This window comes from Hyperolius riggenbachi, chromosome 5 (genome assembly GCF_040937935.1).
Source record: "Hyperolius riggenbachi isolate aHypRig1 chromosome 5, aHypRig1.pri, whole genome shotgun sequence".
In the NCBI taxonomy this organism is placed as follows: Eukaryota; Metazoa; Chordata; class Amphibia; order Anura; family Hyperoliidae; genus Hyperolius; species Hyperolius riggenbachi.
In genome coordinates, this window is record NC_090650.1 from 158,826,417 (window position 1) to 158,845,815 (window position 19,399).

At 42.8% G+C, this 19,399-nt stretch overlaps 1 protein-coding gene across 1 annotated transcript in view; it reads right to left on the reverse strand.

Annotated features, from left to right (window-relative positions):
• AOAH (acyloxyacyl hydrolase) overlaps positions 1 to 19,399 on the reverse strand; it is a 443,812-nt gene that overhangs the window by 357,604 nt on the left and 66,809 nt on the right. The window contains exons 6-7 of the mRNA XM_068234524.1: positions 2,817 to 2,899; positions 58 to 106 (exon numbers count right to left, since the gene is read on the reverse strand). Coding sequence (XP_068090625.1) covers positions 58 to 106; positions 2,817 to 2,899 — 132 coding nt within the window. The remainder of the gene's footprint in view (positions 1 to 57; positions 107 to 2,816; positions 2,900 to 19,399) is intronic.

Consider the following 19,399-nt stretch of genomic DNA (forward strand, 5'->3'; position numbering starts at 1 on the left):
TTCAATGATAGTGGTACAAATATATACAGTATTTTGTGAATAATTATTCCAACTTACTGGTAAAGCACTGAACAAATCTTGGTCAAAATCTTCAGCTGGATGTGCCCTAGAAGGGTATGAGCGATCATTACAATAGTCAGAAGGAAATTACTACATGTAGTAACCTTGAATGTGATGCAAGGAAGGAAGTACATTACATTTATGTGCTAAACTAGAGCTTGAAGCTAAAGAAGTTGTAATTGGACAATACTGCATTGCCCACAGTATGTGCAAAAATCCATAATTGACATAGAAAACATCAGTTATTAGACTTCTTGGATAATGTAAGTATACCTAAATTATGTGATAGGTTAATGGCTAATTCTACAGTAATCTTGGCAATGTGTAAATTGCATTTACTTTATGAAGTGGAGAACCTCCATCAATAATATGTGCAGTTTTTTACCCTATAACTTTGCATGGCTTTAATCGTCAATAAAGGTATCTAGAGACTTACAATGACTTTGCCTGACCTGGATTTATGGTAGCCAATATCCACATTTACTATATGGTACCTCACAACTCTGAAAGTCACACTCTTCTTCAACCAATTGTTAGGAATAATAACAACTGGGATACTTGACAGTACATAAATACATACAGTGGGATGCGAAAGTTTGGGCAACCTTGTTGATTGTTATAATTTTCCTGTATAAATCGTTGGTTGTTATGATAAAAAAATGTCAGTTAAATATATCATATAGGAGACACAGTGATATTTGAGAACTGAAATTAGGTTTATTGGATTTACAGAAAGTGCGCAATAATTGTTCAAATAAAATTAGGTAGGTGCATAAATGTGGACACTGTTGTCATTTTATTGATTCCAAAACCTTTAGAACTAATTATTGGAACTCAAATTGGCTTGGTAAGTTCAGTGACCCCTTACCTACATGCACAGGTGAATCCAATTATGAGAAAGAGTATTTAAGGGGTCAATTAAAGTTTCCCTCCTCTTTTAATTTTCCCTGAAGAGTAGCAACACGAGGGTCTCAAAACAGCTCTCAAATGACCTGAAGACAAAGATTGTTCACCATCATGGTTTAGGGGAAGGATACAGGAGGCTGTCTCAGAGATTTCAGCTGTCTGTTTCCACAGTTAGGAACATATTGAGGAGATGGAAGACCACGGGCTCAGTTCAAGTTAAGGCTCGAAGTGGCAGACCTAGAAAAATCTTGGATAAACAGAAGCGACGAATGGTGAGAACAGTCAGAGTCAACCCACAGACCAGCACCAAAGAACTACAACATCATCTTGCTGCAGATAAAGTCACTGTGCATCGTTCAACCATTTGGCGCACTTTACACACGGAGATGCTGCATGCAAGAGTGATGCAGAGGAAGCCTTTTCTACGCCCACAGCACAAACAGAGCCGCTTGAGATATGCTAAAGCACATTTGGACAAGCACATTTGGACTGATGAAACTAAAATTAAGTTATTTGGGCATAACAAGGGGTGTTATGCATGGATGTAAAAGAACACAGCATTCCAAGAAAAATACCTGCTACACCTCCAGTAAAATGTGGTGGTGGCTCCATTATGCTTTGTGGCCAGCGCAGGGACTGGGAATCTTGTCAAAGTTGAGGGATGCATGGATTGCACTCAGTATCAGCAGATTCTGGAAACCATTGTCCAGGAATCAGTGACAAAGCTGAAGCTGCACCCGGGCTGGATCTTTCAACAAGACAACGACCCTAAACACTGCTCAAAATCCACTAAGGCATTCATGCAGAGGAACAAGTACAATGTTCTGGAATGGCCATCTCAGTTCCCAGACCTGAATATAATTGAAAATCTGTGGTGTGAGTTAAAGAGAGCTGTCCATGCTCGGAAGCCACCAAATCTGAATAAACTACAGATGTTTTGTAAAGAGGAATGGTCCAAAATACATTCAACCAGAATCCAGACTCTCATTGCAGCCTATAGGAAGCGTTTAGAGGCTGTAATTTCTGCAAAAGGAGGATCTACAAAATATTAATTTCATTTCTTTTTGTGGTGCCCAAATGTATGCACCTGCCTCATGTTATTTAAATAATTATTGCACACTTTCTGTAAATCCAATAAACTTCATTTCACTTTTCAGATATCACTGTGTGTGTCTCCAATATGATATATTTAACTGACATTTTGCATCCCACTGTATATAAACCATGTGTACATGGTGAGTAAAGGTTATACAGTATATGTTCATACCAACATTATGCCTCACTATCCAATAAATAAGCAGCATGTATAATAAGGAAATTGTAGTTTCAGTGTCTGATAAAGTCTGACAAAATAATCAAAAGCTCTTTTACATCTGGCAATTTATTATTTATAAATATAATTTCAAACAATTAAAAAAACAGAACATATATTGTGGCCCCTCTTTCAAATTAGAGGCCTTTGAAGTGTCTTATTAATGTATTCTAATTTAATTTTCTATATAAACTAAACAAGAACACTGGTTTAAGCTAACAAAAATTTAGTGTTGTTGTATGTCAAAATAATAATTGCCTTATCTCAATTTGTACTTCCATCACTCCTACGCTAATCAGACATGCAGAACAAGAACAAATGAATTAGTTAATAAGATATTATGGAGAATACATTATACTTATCTTTAGCACTTTGCTGGTAAGATTGACTGCATAAGCACTAGAAACCACAGAGTATATTTCACACTTTTTAAGCAATAACAATTGCTCCCAAGCTAATAGTGTTAGATTATTAGCTAATGTTCTTTGCTGTGGACTGGAAGTAATCATGCTTTTAATCTGTCAACAGGAATACTTACGAGAATATGGCATTACAGATATTTCTGAACACTGGAAGTGAACATGACTTGATCAGAACTCCAGAAACCTTTTTCATGATTTTCTACAAAATAACAAAGAATACATAAATTTCATTTACAGCCCAGGCATAGAATACATAGTTTCAGATATTAAGTGTTTAGATAAAATATTAAAACCTCAGTTTAATTCATCTCCTTCAGGAGGTGGTTGAGAAAAGATTGTTAAGGCTGGTCCTAAAGGAAGCCAAAGTAAAAATAAACAGATAAGGTAAAGAATAGTATCTATCCTACTTCTCCTGAAAATAATTTTCCTTAGAATCCCAGAGTTTTTCTTCACTTTAAAAGCTAAAAAGTAGTTTTAATGTTGTAATGTCCAATGACTGACATAGTGGCCCATATGCAATTAACTTTTTCTCCTGCGTTTTCTCCTAGGAGATAATTTTTCATCTTGAACTGTATTTAAAATGACTTTTCAGGATTTAGCAATAGAAAAAATACCAAAAAAGTAGTTGAAAAACTACTACCAAAATTATTTTGAGTACTTTCTTGCTTGCTTGGGATTTAAAATGCATTTTAATTACAAGTTGTGAAAATATCACCTAGGAGAAAACTCAGGTGAAAAAGTGAATTGCACATGGGCCTGTGTTTCAGTGTCACAGAAACTAAAACATATGAGCTATTGGGCCATATGCAATTCACTTTTTCACCTGACTTTTCTCCTAGGAGATAATTTTTCATCTTCAAATTAAAATAACTTCCCAGCACCTTTCAACTAAAGAAGTACCAAAAAGTAAATGAAAAAGTACTATCAAAAGTATTTTGAGCATTTTCTTGCTTTCTGATGGCTTAAAATGCATTTTATTGACAAATTTAAAAATATCACCCAGGAGAAAACTCAGGTGAAAAAATGAATTGCATATGGGCATTGACCTTTTTATCTATCCCTTGCATTGGAAGCTGTTCTTTGCAAGTGTTTTATGGCTTACATTTCTTATCAGTGAGGGTTACACTATAGCGTAACAGTGTTACACTAAGTCCAGACTGGAGGAAAACTGTCAATTGCATATCTGAAAGTTTAACTCTTTCAAGCAAAAAAAGAAGAAAAGGAACACAGAGTAGTTATTTGTATTGTTGGCACTGGACATACACATGTCTGTCTCGTCATGTCACATGTCATTATGAGTACACTTAAAGGGAGAATTAGTGCAACAGTAGGGTCAAGTAAGTTTTAGGGTTGAGGTTTGTGTTAGGAACAAGTTATATTGAGTCACATAGGAGTTGTTTGGGGTCATGGGGCAGTCTTTCTTTGTATCCTGCCTATCATTCTACCTGAGTTTTCCCTCACTATGGGAATATCTTTATGACTGTGGAGGTGTGTTATCAGGTTTACCGCCTCTTTGTCATAGTTGTCCAAGTAAAGGACCACCTTAACATGTGACATACAGTCATACAGTAATGGCCGAAATTGTTGGCAGCCCAGAAATATTTCTCACAGAAAAGTATTGCAATTAGAACATGTTTTGCTATACATGTGTACTGGAACAAAACAAAAAAAAGAGAGAAAAAAAGCCAATTGGACATAATGTCACACAAAACTCCAAAAATGGGCTGGACAAAAATTATTGGCACCCTTAAGTTAATATTTGGTGTTAAATATTTACCTTTGGAAAAAATAACTGAAATCTGTTGCTTCCTATAACCATTAATACGCTTCTTACACATCTCACCTGGAATTTTGGACGACTCTTGCAAACAGCTCCGGGTCTCTCTTATTGGAAGGGGGCCTTTTCCCAACAGCGGTTTTAAGATCTCTCCACAGGTGTTCAATGGAATTTAGATCTGGACTTATTGCTAGCCACTTCACAACTCTCCAGCACTTTGTTGCCATCCATTTCTGGGTGCCTTTTGACATATGTTTGGGGTCATTGTCCTGCTGGAAGACCCAAGATCTTGGACGCAATCCCAGCTTTCTGACACTGGGCTTTACAGTGCGACCCAAAATTGTTTGGTCATCCTCAGATTTCATGATGCCTTGCAGATGTTCAAGGCACCCAGTGCCAGAGGCAGCGAAACACCCCGAAAACATTATTGGATAAAAGTGGGGACACCAAAAGCCCAATATAGTGTAGTATGTACTGGAAATGTTGGGAATGAAAGGGTAAGTATAATGTTGTACTCACAAGTCTGGGTTACCATCCAGGCAACCACTGTGTAGGTAGGTGGAGAGTATTAGACCTGCTCTCACTCAGGATTAAGAAGTCGCTCTCTGTCGATCGGAAGAAAGGGGCCATTTTCCCTCCATCAGGGGTGGACACGATAATAGTACAGTTGTACAGAGGTGCCAGAAGTATAAAAAAGGTAAACATTTTAAAAGGCTAGGGGGTTAGTAGTGGACTTACCTCCCCAAGGCAGGCACAAGATGCTGTTGATTATTTCAACAAAACAATTTATTTCCATACTCCAGACAAGTGCAACACATTTCGTGGGCATATCCCACTTCATCAGGCTATAAGCAGGAGTACAACAACTAATGCGTTCAAATAGGAAGCGTAACACCTCTGTGTCAAAGGGCACAGAGGTGCTAAGCTTCCTATTTGAACGCATGAGTTGTTGTACGCCTGTTTATAGCCTGATGAAGTGGGATATGCCCATGAAACGCGCTGCACTTGTCTGGAGTATGTAAATAAATAGTTTTGTTGAAATAACAGCATCTTGTGTCTGCCTTGGGGAGGTAAGTCCACCACTAACCCCCCATTCTTTTAAAGTTTTTACCTTTTTTATACTTCTGGCACCAAAACATTATTGAACATCCACCATATTACACTGTAGGTACTGTGTTCTTTACTTTGTAGGCCTCATTCCAAAAAGCTCTATCTTGGTCTCATTTGTCTACAAGACGTTTTCCCAGAAGGATTTTGGCTTACTCAAGTACATATTGGCAAACAGTAGTCTTGCTTTTTTATGTATCTCTGTATCTCCTGCCATAGCGTTTCATTTCATTTAAATGTCGATGGATAGTTCACACTGACACTGATGCTCCTTGAGCCTGCAGGACAGCTTGCATTTCTTTGGAACTTGTTTGGGGCTGCTTATCCACCATCCCGACTATCCTGCGTTGCAACCTTTCATAAATTTATCTCTTCCCTCCATGCCCAAGGAGATTAGCTACAGTGCCATGGGTTCCAAACTTCTTGAGAATGTTGCCCACTGTGGAAAAAGGCAAATCTAGATCTCTGGGGATGGACTTGGAACCTTAAGCTTGTTGATATTTTCCACAATTTTGGTTCTCAAGTCCTCAGGCAGTTCTCTCTAGCAAGTGAAATGTGGTCCAGTGTTAGTCGAGGAGCAGAAAAACAGACATCAAACCAACAAACGTTGATTCTGGTGATACCTTTAATGACTAACCATACATGGTTTATTGCAAGCTTTCGAAACATTACGTTTCTTCTTCAGGCATTATACAGAACTGTATCAGAACCAAGAAGAAATGTAACATCTCGAAAGCTTGCAATAAACCATGTACAGTTAGTCATTAAAAGTATCACCGGAATCACCGTTTGTTGGTTTGATGATGTCTGCATTACAGTTCTCTCCGTGAACTACTCTCGTTTTTATCTGCTTTCAGGTGTGATTTTTAAATTGCCCACACCTGTTACTTGCCCCAGGTGAGTTTAAAGGAGAATCACATGCTTGAAACAATCTTATTTATCCACAATTTTGAAAGGGTAACAATATTTTTGTCCAGACGATTTTTGGAGTTTTGTGTGACATGTCCAACTTGCTTTTTTTCTTCCCTTTTTTTTTTGTTTTGTTCCAATACACACAAAGGGAATAAACATGTATATAGCAAAACATGTTACTGCAATACTTTTCTGTGAGAAATACTTGATTTTCTGGAAATATTTCTGGGTGCCAACAATTTTGGCCATGACTGTATGAAACATTTTGGGAACTCCTCTCAGCCTGCATAATAATTTACTCTTCTGTCAACAAAAAAGATAACAGTGGTATGTCTTTCACTTCTGTGTACTGTGGCGTTTTCAGATATTTGTTTTCAGTGGTGGCTGGGTGACACTGGTGAGCAGTAGCACCGAAGTGGCTGAGGAAAGGAGGAATGGCCTCCTGAAACTAGTTGTATTTGTTACATTAATTAAAGAATCAGTTACAGTTACACTGACAGGCAGCTGGATTCTTCTCCTCACAACCCCCCATCCCCCTCCAAAGTTAAGAGCATGCAATAACAGGGGGAACTTAAAACTCACCCGATCGGCAATTCCAGCTTCGCATCTCAATAGCAACAGGGCATCATATGACATGACATCAGGACATGCCAGCGTGTTGCTATGGAGACGTGACGCCGGAATCCGCGATCAGGTGAGTTTTACGTTCCCCCACTACTGCCCGCTCGTGGCTCTGCAGGGAGTGAGGTGGGTAGGAGAGAGCAGGGGAATAATTTTAGGCCCGAGCCATGCAAATTTTGCCCAGCCCTGTTCTAGACCACTAAGAGTCAGAATAGGGGAGCATTATTGTGGTGCTACCAACCCTCTATGCGTCAATTCGTCCAATGTGGCAAAAAGGGGTGGGGATCTACAGAGGAGGCTTCTGGAGTGCAAGGTGGAGTGGATTTTTAAAGAGCACCTCCGGTCAAAAAAAGTTTTGAATGGCAATACATGTACAGTAGCAGTAAAAAAGAACCATTTGGAATTATAAGGATTTCTGCACAAATTGGTCATAAATGTGATCCGATCTTCATCTAAGTCACAACAACAGACAATCACAGTCTGCCTAAACTAATACCACACAAATAATTAAATGTTTTGATGTTTTTATTGAACACACCATGTAAACATTCACAGTGCAGGTGGAAAAAGTATGTGAATCCATAGACTAATGCCATCTTCAAGGGCTAATTGGAGTGAGGTGTTAGCCCACTGGAGTCCAATCATTAAGATGAGATTGGAAGTATAGGTTACAGCTGTCCTGCCCTATAAAAAACACACACCAGGTTTTGGTTTGCTTTTCCCAAGAAGCATTGCCTGATGTGAATGATGCCTCGCACAAAAGAGCTCTCAGAAGACATACAATTAAGAATTGTTGACTTGCATAAAGCTGGAAAGGGTTATAAAAAGTATCTCAAAAAGCCTTGCTGTTTATCAGTCCACGGTAAGACAAATTGTCTATAAATGAAGAAAGTTCAGCACTGCTGCTACTCTCCCTAGGAGTGGCCATCCTGTAAACATGACTGCAAAAGCACAGTGCAGAATGCACAATGAGGTAAAGAAGAATTCTAGAGTCTCTGGCATATGCTAACATCCCTGTTAGCGAATCTATGATACGTAAAACGCTAAGACAAACTGGAGTTTATGGGAGGATACCACAGAAGAAGCCACTGCCCCCCCCCCCACAAAAAAAACATTGCTGCACATTTAACGTTTGCAAAAGAACACCTGGATGTTCCGCAGCAGTACTGTCAAAATATTCAGTGGACAGATGAAACAAAAGTTGAGTTGTTAGGAACAAACACACAACACTATGGGCTTGATTCACAAAGCCGTGATAATGCATAGCACATAGCTATGCATGTAGCGTGCAATGTTACTTGCACAAAGTTTTACGCATGCAAAGTTTTACATGCACGCGCTAACAAAGCTCTTTGTATGTTAACACATCACAATGCGTGCATTGTGCCACGTTAACACCTGAAGAGCTTTGTTAGCGTGCACGTGTAAAACTTTGCGCAAGTAACATTGCGCGCTACACGCATATCACGACCTTGCTATGCATTATCACCGCCTTGTGAATCAAGCCCTATGTGAGAAGAAAACGAGGCACAGTACACCAACATCAAAACCTCATCCAAACTGTTAAGTATGGTGGTGGGGGCATCATGGATTGGGGCTACTTTGCTGTGTCAGGGCATTGATTACTATCATTGAAAGAAAAAGGAATTCTCATGTCTACCAAGACATTTTGCAGGAGAATTTAATGCCATCTGTCCACCAGCTGAAGCTCAGGTGTTGCAACAGGACAACGACCCAAAGCTTAGACATAAATCGACAACAGAATGGCTTAAAGTGGCTTAAACAGAAGAAAATATGCCTTCTAGAGTGGCCCTTTCAGAGTCCTGACCTCAACCTGATTGAAATGCTGTGGCATGACCTCAAGAAAGTGATTTACACCAGACATCCCAAGAATAATGCTGAATTTGAAACAATTCTGTAAAGAGGAATGGTCAAAAATTACTCCTGACCGTTGGGCATGTCTGATCTGCAACTACAGGAAACGTTTATTTTATAAGTTTATAAGTTATTGCTGCCAAAGGAAGTTCAGCCAGCTAGTAAGTGCAAGGGTTCACATACCTTTTCCACCTGCACTGTGAATGTTTACATGGTGTGTTCAATAAAAATATGGAAACATCTAATTATTTGTGTGGTATTAGTTTAAGCAGACTGTGATTGTCTATTGTTGTGACTTATGAAGATCAGATCAGATTTTATGACCAATTGGTGCAAAATCCATATAATTCCAAAGGGTTAATGTGACGGATTGCGGAGTTTCCCCGCAGCAACATGCTTCTGGTTTGTCTGGACCTAGTAGTGCACACAGATGGAGAGCTATGCGCGCGCGCGCCGCAAGACAGGCTCTTTATGCCAATAGGAGAAGGGTCAGCTGATCGAGGCGGTCAGCTGATCCCAGCTCAGCAGGTGATTGGTTGATGGGAGCTGGGCGGCGCTGTGGAGCGCTTTACTATATATATCTCTTGCTGTTCAGTTGCTGGTTGTCTGGCGTTGCGAATACCTATGTGTTAGCACTCAGACCTTAGTCAGATCCTTCAGTGTGGTGGAACCAGGAGCACCTGGGAATCCACACTTAGCCAGTTCACTGTATTATTATCTGTGTTATTCCTTAGACCAGTTCCAGGGTGTAGAGACCACGGACCTCACACCCCAGACTAGGAATATTGTATATCATCTGTGTTATTCTTTAGACCAGTTCCAGGGTGTAGAGACCACGGACCTTACACCCCAGACTAGGAATATTGTATATCATCTGTGTTATTCCTTAGACCAGTTCCAGGGTGTAGAGACCACGGACCTCACACCCCAGACTAGGAATATTGTATATCATCTGTGTTATTCCTTAGACCAGTTCCAGCGTGTTGAGACCATGGACCTCCCACCCAACACTAGGCATTGTTTGATATCTGTTATGACCTATTGCATTCCTGACTATCCTTCTGCTTTCTGATTCGGTACCTACACTTATCTGATTACCTGTTGCCAACCCTGCCTGTCCCTGGTTACCGAATCAGCCTTCTGTCTCTGTACCTTATCTGCCTGTGTGTTGTCGACCCGGCCTGCCCGACCCTTCTGGCTGTCACCCAACCTTTGGGTGCTCAGTCCTCCTGCAGGGGTCCCCTGCTCCTCAGAGGGGGGCCCTGCTGCAAAACCAGTCGGGGACTCTCCCTCCTGGAGCCCTTGACTGCAGTAGAGTCTTCTCTACTAATTGGACCACCTGCTACCCCGGTGGTTCAATTCCTACTGTTACACCAAACACTTACACGCTTCAGGTGTCTAGAGGTTAGTACTATATCTGTATTATTGGTGATTCTGCAGATCATCTATAATCAGGTATAGATATGTATTCTTGGTGATTCTGCAGATCACCAATAATCAGATTCTCTCTGGTTGCTGACACCTATCATTACAGTTAACATACTTTTTACTGCTACTGTATGTAGTCTATGCACTATGTGTACAGTTAGATGAACATACAAAGTTTACATCTGGTACATCATAGTGGATAGAACAGACTTACATTTATATCTGTAGTAGCACTTCCTTCTTTCTCCTCATGCTGAAGCCTTGCCAAAGTACACTCTCAGCATTGTGTCCTCCCCTCCGCGTATGTACAAAAAGGGCGTCGGGAAAGAAGGGCGCGGGGTGTAAACGGTAATATTGTTTTGTATTTCGTTTACAAATAATGTTTTACAAATCTATAAATCATTAAATAATGTGTATGAAATCGGCAATTGTGAAAACGTTAATCTTCCCTGTTTCAAAAGTGAAACTTATAATTACGTTTGTTAAAAAACGATAATATATGTTTAATCGTTATAATTGTACATTATTGTGAATAACCTTCATTTATTGTTTCTTCTTATAATAAAATGTGATGTGTTTATAACAATGAAATAAATATAACTACATTCGTAATAAGTGTTGTAAAACATTAGTAAGTATGACTAAAATGTTACTAAAACTATACCTAACCCTACTCTCACACAGAACCCTCCCTGTACCTATCCCTAACCCCTAGATCTCTCTGGTGGTGCCTAGCCCTAAGACCCCCCTGGTGGTGCCTAAACCTAAGCCCCCCTGGGGGTGCCTAAACCTAAGACCCCTCTGGGGGTGCCTAAACCTAAGACCCCCCCTGGTGGTGCCTAAACCTAAGACCCCCTGGTCTTGCCTAAAACTAAGACCCCCCTGGAGGTGCCTAAACCTAAGACCTCCCTGGAGGTGCCTAAACCTAAGACCTCCCCCTAGGGGTGCCTAAACCTAATACCCCCCTGGTGGTACCTAAACCTAAGACCCCCTGGAGGTGCCTAAACCTAAGACCCCCCTGGAGGTGCCTAAACCTAAGACCCCCCTGGTGGTGCCTAACCACCCCCCTTAGTGATTGCTTTATTATGTGGATAATAATGTTTTACAAATAGTGACTGTAAAAAATATATTGCAATTTAAATTACGTACTGATCGCTTTATTTTGTGAATAATAATGTTTTACAAACAGTAAGGGATAAAATGTTAAATAATATTTTAATTAAATAGGATAAAAATGTTTAGTATTTTTATAAACGTTATTTGTCACGAGTGCATTTTCTAAATGTAAATCATCACAAGCACAGTTATAAAACATTAAAAAGCTCCGGGCGCTGTTTGTAAAACGTTATTTATCTCCGGCGCCCTTTTTTCCTGCTCAGCGCCCATTAAACGTTATTTATTATGGGAGAGAATGGCGGCGCCCTTTTTGTCCACTAGCTGCCTGCGCCCTTTTTTCCCGTTGCCCTCCCCTCCAGCCTAGCTCCCTCCTCTGCCCCGGCCTTCCCCTTCCCTCTGCCTGCCTGGATCAAATTACATCTATTTTCACAGTGTATAACTTACAGTTCAAAGAGGAATTGCTAACAAGAATTTAAACAGGAGGCTCTGAGATAGAGGTTATCCATGACGTGTTCCAGAAAACTCCGAATATGTACCTTATAGTTTTTGAGAAAATCGATTTTAAAGTTTCAAAGGAAAAAAGTTACATTTAAATACGGTAAATGACAGTTCGTTAATGAAGCAAAACCCGCCGACTTTAGCAGTTAATAGCAAAGCCCCCTTACATGGTAGAAACACCAAATTTGCGGGTCATGTTACAAAAAACAGTGGGAAAAAATAATCTTTTCCTAATTTTTTTGTATGTTCAGAGTTTGGGAAATTTGAAAAAAAAAAATGACGTGGGGTACCCCCTACCCAGCATATTTAACCTTTGTCCCCCATGCAAGATGGGATAGCCAGAATGCGGAGCCCCGGCCGACGGGGGCTTCGCACCCTGAGCTATACCAACCCGCATGGTCCATGGTATGGGGGGACTGGGGTGGCCAAGCCTTCTCCTCCCCCCCGGAGCCCTTGTCCAATACATGGACAAGGGGCTCTTCCCTACTTCCGGTGCCCCAGGAAGAGGTGGGGGCGACGACTCCCTGGTTCATGGTAGCATTTGGAAGTCTGCTTTAAGAAGGGGACCCCCAGATGCTCACCCCCTTCTCAGGAGAAATGAGTATAGGGGTACAAAGTACCCCTTACTCATTTCCATAAAGGGTTAAGTGAAATAAAAACACGATGACGAAAAAAGTCCTTTAACCACTTGCCGACCGCCCACAGCCCATGGGTGGCGGCAAAGTGGTGGCCGGAACGACCGCAATATGCCCATCGGCGGCGGCTACGGGGGGTGTGTTTAGCCGGCAATCGTGTCACTGGTGACGCGATCTGCCACCGGCAATAGGCTCCACCCACCTGAAGCCGTAACCCGCCGGCCAATTAGCAGCGCTGGCGGGTTTCAAAACGCACGATCTGGCCAATAGAAGTGTATAATACACTTTGTTTACTTAAAGTGTATCATACAGGCTGCCGCCTCCCCAATGGTCTCTTCGTTTGTACGACCATCAGAGAGGACGGCAGCCCTGTGAGTACCACACACACACACACACTTTTACCCACACAGACCCCCTTATCGCCCACCCCAGCCCTCAGACCCCCCTGATCACCCCAGTAGACCACAGTTTGCACCCAAGCACCCCCCTAAAAACCCATCAATCACCCCCTGTCACTATCTGCTGACGCTATCCCGTAGATTAGGTCTCTAACTGCCCCCTAAGGGCCCCTGATCACCCCCCCTACCCTCAGATCCCCCCCAGACCACCCCCTGTATACTGTATACATTTGTATACATCTGTCTTACCCACTGATCACCTGTCTATCACCCCTTATCACCACCACACATCAGAGTAGACCCTAAACTGTCCCTTGGGGGCACCAGATCACCCGCCCAGACCCGCAGATTGCCCTCAGACCCCCCTCCTGATAACCTCCCCTGTGCATTGTTTACATCTATTCTCCCCTGTAATCACTCACTGATCTCCCATCAGTCACCCCCTGTGTCTGCCACCCATCAAATCAGGACTTAGTCTGCCCCATGCGGGCACCTAATCAACCCCCCACACCCTCAGATCACCCTCAAACCCCCCCTCCCAAAAAAAAAATTGGATTTGATTGTGCTGTAATTGTAATCGATTGTCTCGTGATCGGCTTTGATTGTCCCATGATTGGCTTTGATTGTCCCGTGATTTGAGTGCCCCGTGATTGGCTGTGATTGCCTGGTAATTGGCTTGTGATTGGCTTTGTTTTATCGTGATTGGCTTTGATTGTCCTGTGATCGGCTTTGATTGTCCTGTGATTGGCTTTGATTGTCCCGTGATTTGAGTGCCCCGTGATTGCCCCGTGATTGGCCTGCGATTGCCCTGTGATTGCCCTGTGATTGCCTTTGATTACTTTGTGATTGGCTTTGATTGGCTTTGTTTTCTCATGATTGGCTTTGATTGTACCGTGATTGTTTCTGATTGCCTCTGATTCCCCACTCGCCACCCCCCCCCCCCCACACCCCACACCCCAGATCACCCCCCTGTCACTATCCTAGTGATCTAAAAACAGTGATCAGTGAAAACTGTCACTTTTTTTAGTATCACTGGTGTTAGCAGTTAGGCCAGTTAGCTAGGCCCCTTTGTTAGTGTCAGTTAGTGCTCAACCCACTGCACCACAGTCACCAATTAGCGTCATCACTGTCACTAATCAACTTTGGTACTATGGCTTCAATTCATCAAAGGGTGTTCGATAACAAAATCCCAGTCCTTAAAATACCGCATTCGGTATTTTACACTTCACTGTGCTAATTCATCAATATTTTCACACATGTGGTAGATGTTCGGTAAGTTACCGAAGAGGTCCGTGCAGTGAGGGCATTACAATAGGAAAGAGGCAGCACCGACATCCCTATACATGTGCCTTTTATATTTGTTGTGCTGCCTCTGCTCTTGCTGAATCTGTCTCATTAGTCTTAAGTTTCTATTTACTTGCCACAGCTTAGATGAACTGCTGAGAAACATTACACATTCCCTGCTTAGGTCATTTTGCCACAAGCTCCCACTTGCATCCCTGCATATTTAAACAGGCACTCAAGGGGTTACACTACCGAAGGGTGCCTAGAAAAGAAGGGTGCCTGGAAAATAACTTTAATTCTTTTCTCTCCCCTGGCTGCCTGGGGGGGTCTGTTCCACCCGAGAAGCCTGGGCAACCTATCAGCAGCACTTGCAGGGGACAGGGGAGGTTTCTATGGTCCTGTCATACACGGAGAAGGCATTCCAAGCTCCTTATCGACAGGGGAGAGCTGGAGATAAACACCGCACATGTTATCGAATGCTGTGAGCTTGATGAATTAACATTTGCTGACATTTTACTGACATGTGTTGAGGTAATCACTTAACAAGTCGGTAATTTATCTCTCTGCACAGGAATGTCTGCTTCTCATGCAGTAACTGCTTTGATGAATTAACATTTTACTAAGTGCTCTGTAAAGTCAGCTGTTTTCAGCATTACCGAATGCGGTAATTAATGCTTGATGAATTGAAGCCTATATAGTATCTGTAAGTGATCATTACTGATCGCAGTCAGATCTATATTAGGGTCACTAGAATCCACTAAAAACGCAGTGTTTGCCCGATCAGGCCTGATCGTTCGCCTGCACTTGCGTTCAGGCCGCCCCTCCGCAGTGACAGAATTTTTTTTTCTGATCACTGCAAAAAACACTGTACAATAGCTGTGGCACTGTAAAGATCAGTTTTGATTTTTTTTTAATCAAAACTCAGTGACCACAGCTTTCTGCTCCGCAAGTACTCCCTTTTAAAACAATAACAATTTCCGCGCAAAGGGTCATAAAAGTTCCATGAGCTGCCCAGAAGTAAAAAAGTCCTCAGAAATGACTTCATAAAACCATGCAACCAGATAGACTTCAGCACTGCAGTCTCTTATATTAACACTCCATCACCAACACCTTTCAAAGTGCAGGCTTACCAGCTTCCAAAAAGACCCAGATTATAAGGTTTAAACGTATAATCAGTTTCCACAACGATCAGCAACTCTCCTCGTCCTCAGACTCCAGATAGCCCTGATGTCACTCCTTAGATGGTACTCTCAGCATATGAGGATATAATACCAGAGAAGAACAAAAACTAAGTGCTCTCCGCGTTTTCTTAAAAACAAGCACTTTTTATACATATAAAAGAACTGTAACAGATACTCACATAAGGGCCCTTGTTACAGGGACCCTCAATGGAAATAGCGTATAAAAATATCAGCAGGGTGCCACTCTCCCATCTGCCATCCGTTCCGCCCAACCTAGGTTTTGCTGCTGCGTAATCAGGGGCTTCACTTTGAAGGGTGTTGGTGATGGAGTGTTAATATAAGAGACTATGCAGCGCTGAAGTCTATCTGGTTACAAGTACTCCCTTTTGCTAGGTAGGTGCTCTTTTTTCTGGCTAGTCTCAGATGACTACCCCCTAAATTTAGCAGTCCACCATGGCAAGAAAGGGGTATTCCGATGATGAGGTGTACAGGTACATGGCCCAGTCGGATGAGGACGATTAGGACGACTCATTCGACGAATCTTCTGGGTCAGAGTTTGAACCTGTAGAGAGCAGTGGCTCGCTGACCGATAGCGATGACGAGGTTGAGGTCCCGGCTAGAGCCAGGCGTACCACACCCCATGTCACTGGACCGCAGGTGGCGCAGGGTCTGCCTCAAGGGCAGCAGAGTGGTGCTAGTGCTGGTCTGATATTTCACGGTGAGGCAGGCACCAGCAGCACAGCATCTCCTGGACTTAGCACCAGTGCTTCCTTATACCCTGGTGAAGTGGCGAGCGCCAGCATGGAAGTTGAAACTGGTTCGGTGGCATGTGCAGTAAGACCCTGGTCGCAGCCACCAAGAAGACGGGCCCGTACTACCCCTAGTTTACCAGAGGAGCTGGCAAATCCTGATTGGCCTTCTCCTGATTCCGCCGCACCCGTACTGCCCTCTTTCACCGCCCAGTCTGGAGTCCAGATGGAGACAGATAATCTAGGATTGGCCCTAGACTTTTTCCATCTGTTCATCACCCAGGATCTCTTAGACTTAGTCATGGCAGAGACCAACCGTTACGCCACACAATTTATAACCGCCAATCCAAATCGCTTGCTTGCCCAGCCTTTTCGGTGGAAACCAGTCCAATTTTCTAAACGTAACATTTTTTTGGGCCTTCTCCTTCACATGGGACTAGTCAAACAGAATGTGCTGCGGTCTTATTGGTCTATGGACCCAGCACATCACGTTCCCTTGTACTCTGCTGCCATGTCCAGGACACGATTTGAGAACATCATGCGCTTCCTGCACTTCAATGACAACGAAACCTGTCATCAAAGTGACCACCCTGCTTATGACCAGCTCCACAAAATTCAGCCCCTCATAGACCACCTGTCATCCAAATTTGCAGATGCTTATACCGCTGAACAGAACATCTGCGTAGACGAGTCCCTCATACGTTTTGCCGGACATCTTGGCATCAAACAGTACATCTCTGTATAAGCTCTGTGAAAGGGCCACAGGCTATACATCTCATTTTAGGGTCTATGAGGGAAAAGACTCAAATTGGAGCCGGTCGGATGCCCTGATTACCTGGGGAGCAGTGGAAAGGTTGTGTGGGACTTGGTGTCACCCTTGTTCCAGAAGGGGTACCATCTTTATGTGGACAATTATTACTCAAGTGTAACCCTCTATCAGCACTTAAAGATAGAAGGAATCTGATGCTGTAGCACCGTGTGGCCTAGTCTCCGGGGCTTCCCCCAACGGCTCGTTACCACCAGACTTCAACGGGGGCAGAGGGCTGCCTTGTGTACTGACGACCTGCTCGTGGTGAAATGGAAGGACAAGAGGGACGTTTACTTTCTGTTCACCATTCACACAGACATGACAGTCCAAATTCAATGGGCAACTGAGGTCATTGAAAAACCCCTTGTCGTCCACGACTATAAAACTAACATGGGAGGGGTGGACTTCAATGACCAGAGGTTAGCGCCCTATTTAGTTTCCCGTAAAACAAGACGCTGGAATAAAAAAAGTGTCATTTTATCTCATTCAATTGGCAGTTTACAACAGCTTTGTTCTCTACAGTAAGGCTGGGAGAACTGGATCTTTTCTTCCATTTCAGAAACAGATCGTTATGGAACTCCTGTATCCAGGAGGTGCTGTGCCCCAACCCCCAGATGCAACTAGCCGGCTGCATGGAAGGCATTACGCCTATCCGATTCCGAGTACCCCAGGTCATCGCATCCAAAGGAAACGTTGTCGTGTCTGCAGCAAGGCTGGAATAAGGCGTGACACCACTGTTCACTGTCCCACCTGTCCTGACCAGCCTGGCCTATGCCTAGGGGAGTGTTTTGAGAGGTACCATGAGCAGGTACACTATTAGAGAGTAGGGAACTCCAGACACAGCAGTAGGCACACAAGGGTCTCTCAGTGCTATTTCACACTGGTGCGATACGTTAGGGCAAATTGCCTAGCGAAAGTCACACTTTGCACCCCCCCCAACGCTGAAAGTGTTTGATGTAAAGCTAGTGCAGGCCTACTTTACTGCGTGGCTTCTGCGGCAATTTCGGTCGGCCCGGAAGTCATGTTAGTCTATGGCGACGCAGTTAATTACTAGGCCAAATGCTACTCTTGTGGTATTCCCTCGACGTCTGTTTTGGGCGATACGGTGCGGCGGGCTCAACCCACCGGATATGTCAATATGCAGTGTGAAACCAAGTATCTGGTTTCGAGAGACCCTAATACACAGGGCTGCCAGAAACCTCTCCTTTCACTTGGGACAGGTTGCGTAATGTACTTTGCCACAACTCTGTGCGATTTGCACTTCGAACACTGCCCATTGGGGGAAGAGAGGTTTGTCTTCGGAAGGTAAGTTAAAAAAAACAAAAACAAAAAAAACAGGAGAGCAAAAAAGTTAATGTTTGGTTACCAATGTTAAGGTTTTGTTTGAAAAAGTTTATAAATATTAATGAAGTTATTGCTTTGCTGCCTGCTTGTTTTTTTTGTTTGTTGTTTTTTTGTTCTCTCTTTTTTTCCATCCATAACCCTTCCAGGTGGACCGAGCGACCGACCAACCACCTGCAGCACTGATGGTGCATCCTGACAGAAGCATTGTCAGATTACACACAAGTCGGTGCATGCAGCGCTGCAGGATTAGATTTCTCCTCCGCAGTAAAAAAAAGATACGTTTGCTGAGGCATATGAGCTGAGGGGCGGTGTTGGAGTTCCTATGCTTTGGCAAGCACTTTGTATCAAAAAATAACTCTGGCAATGATTTGTTCATCCACATCAATCGGTGTGAATGGAGAAATCGGGTTTGCCAGGGCATACGAGCTGAGTGGGTTTGGACGTATTTGGGTGGCAGCTCCTATGTCCTGGCAGATGCCTTCCCCTCTTTTTTTCATATTTTTGGCAGATATTTTTCCACATACACATGCTGGGTGGGAGAAATATCTCTGTAAATGGACAATTGTGTGTAAAAAAATAAAAAAATTGTCATTTACAGAGATATTACTCCCACCCAGCATGGGTATATGTAAAAATACACCCCAAAACACATTATACTACTTCTCCTGAGTACGGCGATACCACGTGTGGCACTTTTTTGCTAGGAGTATGGTGAGTTCATAGAAGTTTTATTTTTTGTCACAAGTTAGCGGAAATTGATTTTTATTGTTTTTTTCACAAAGTGTCATTTTCCGCAAACTTGTGACAAAAAATAAAATCTTCTATGAACTCACCATACTCCTAACAGAATACCTTGGGGTGTCTTCTTTCTAAAATGGGGTCATTTGTGGGGTTCCTATACTGCCCTGGCATTTTAGGAGCCCTAAACCGTGAAGAGTAGTCTTGAAACCAAATGTCTCAAAATGA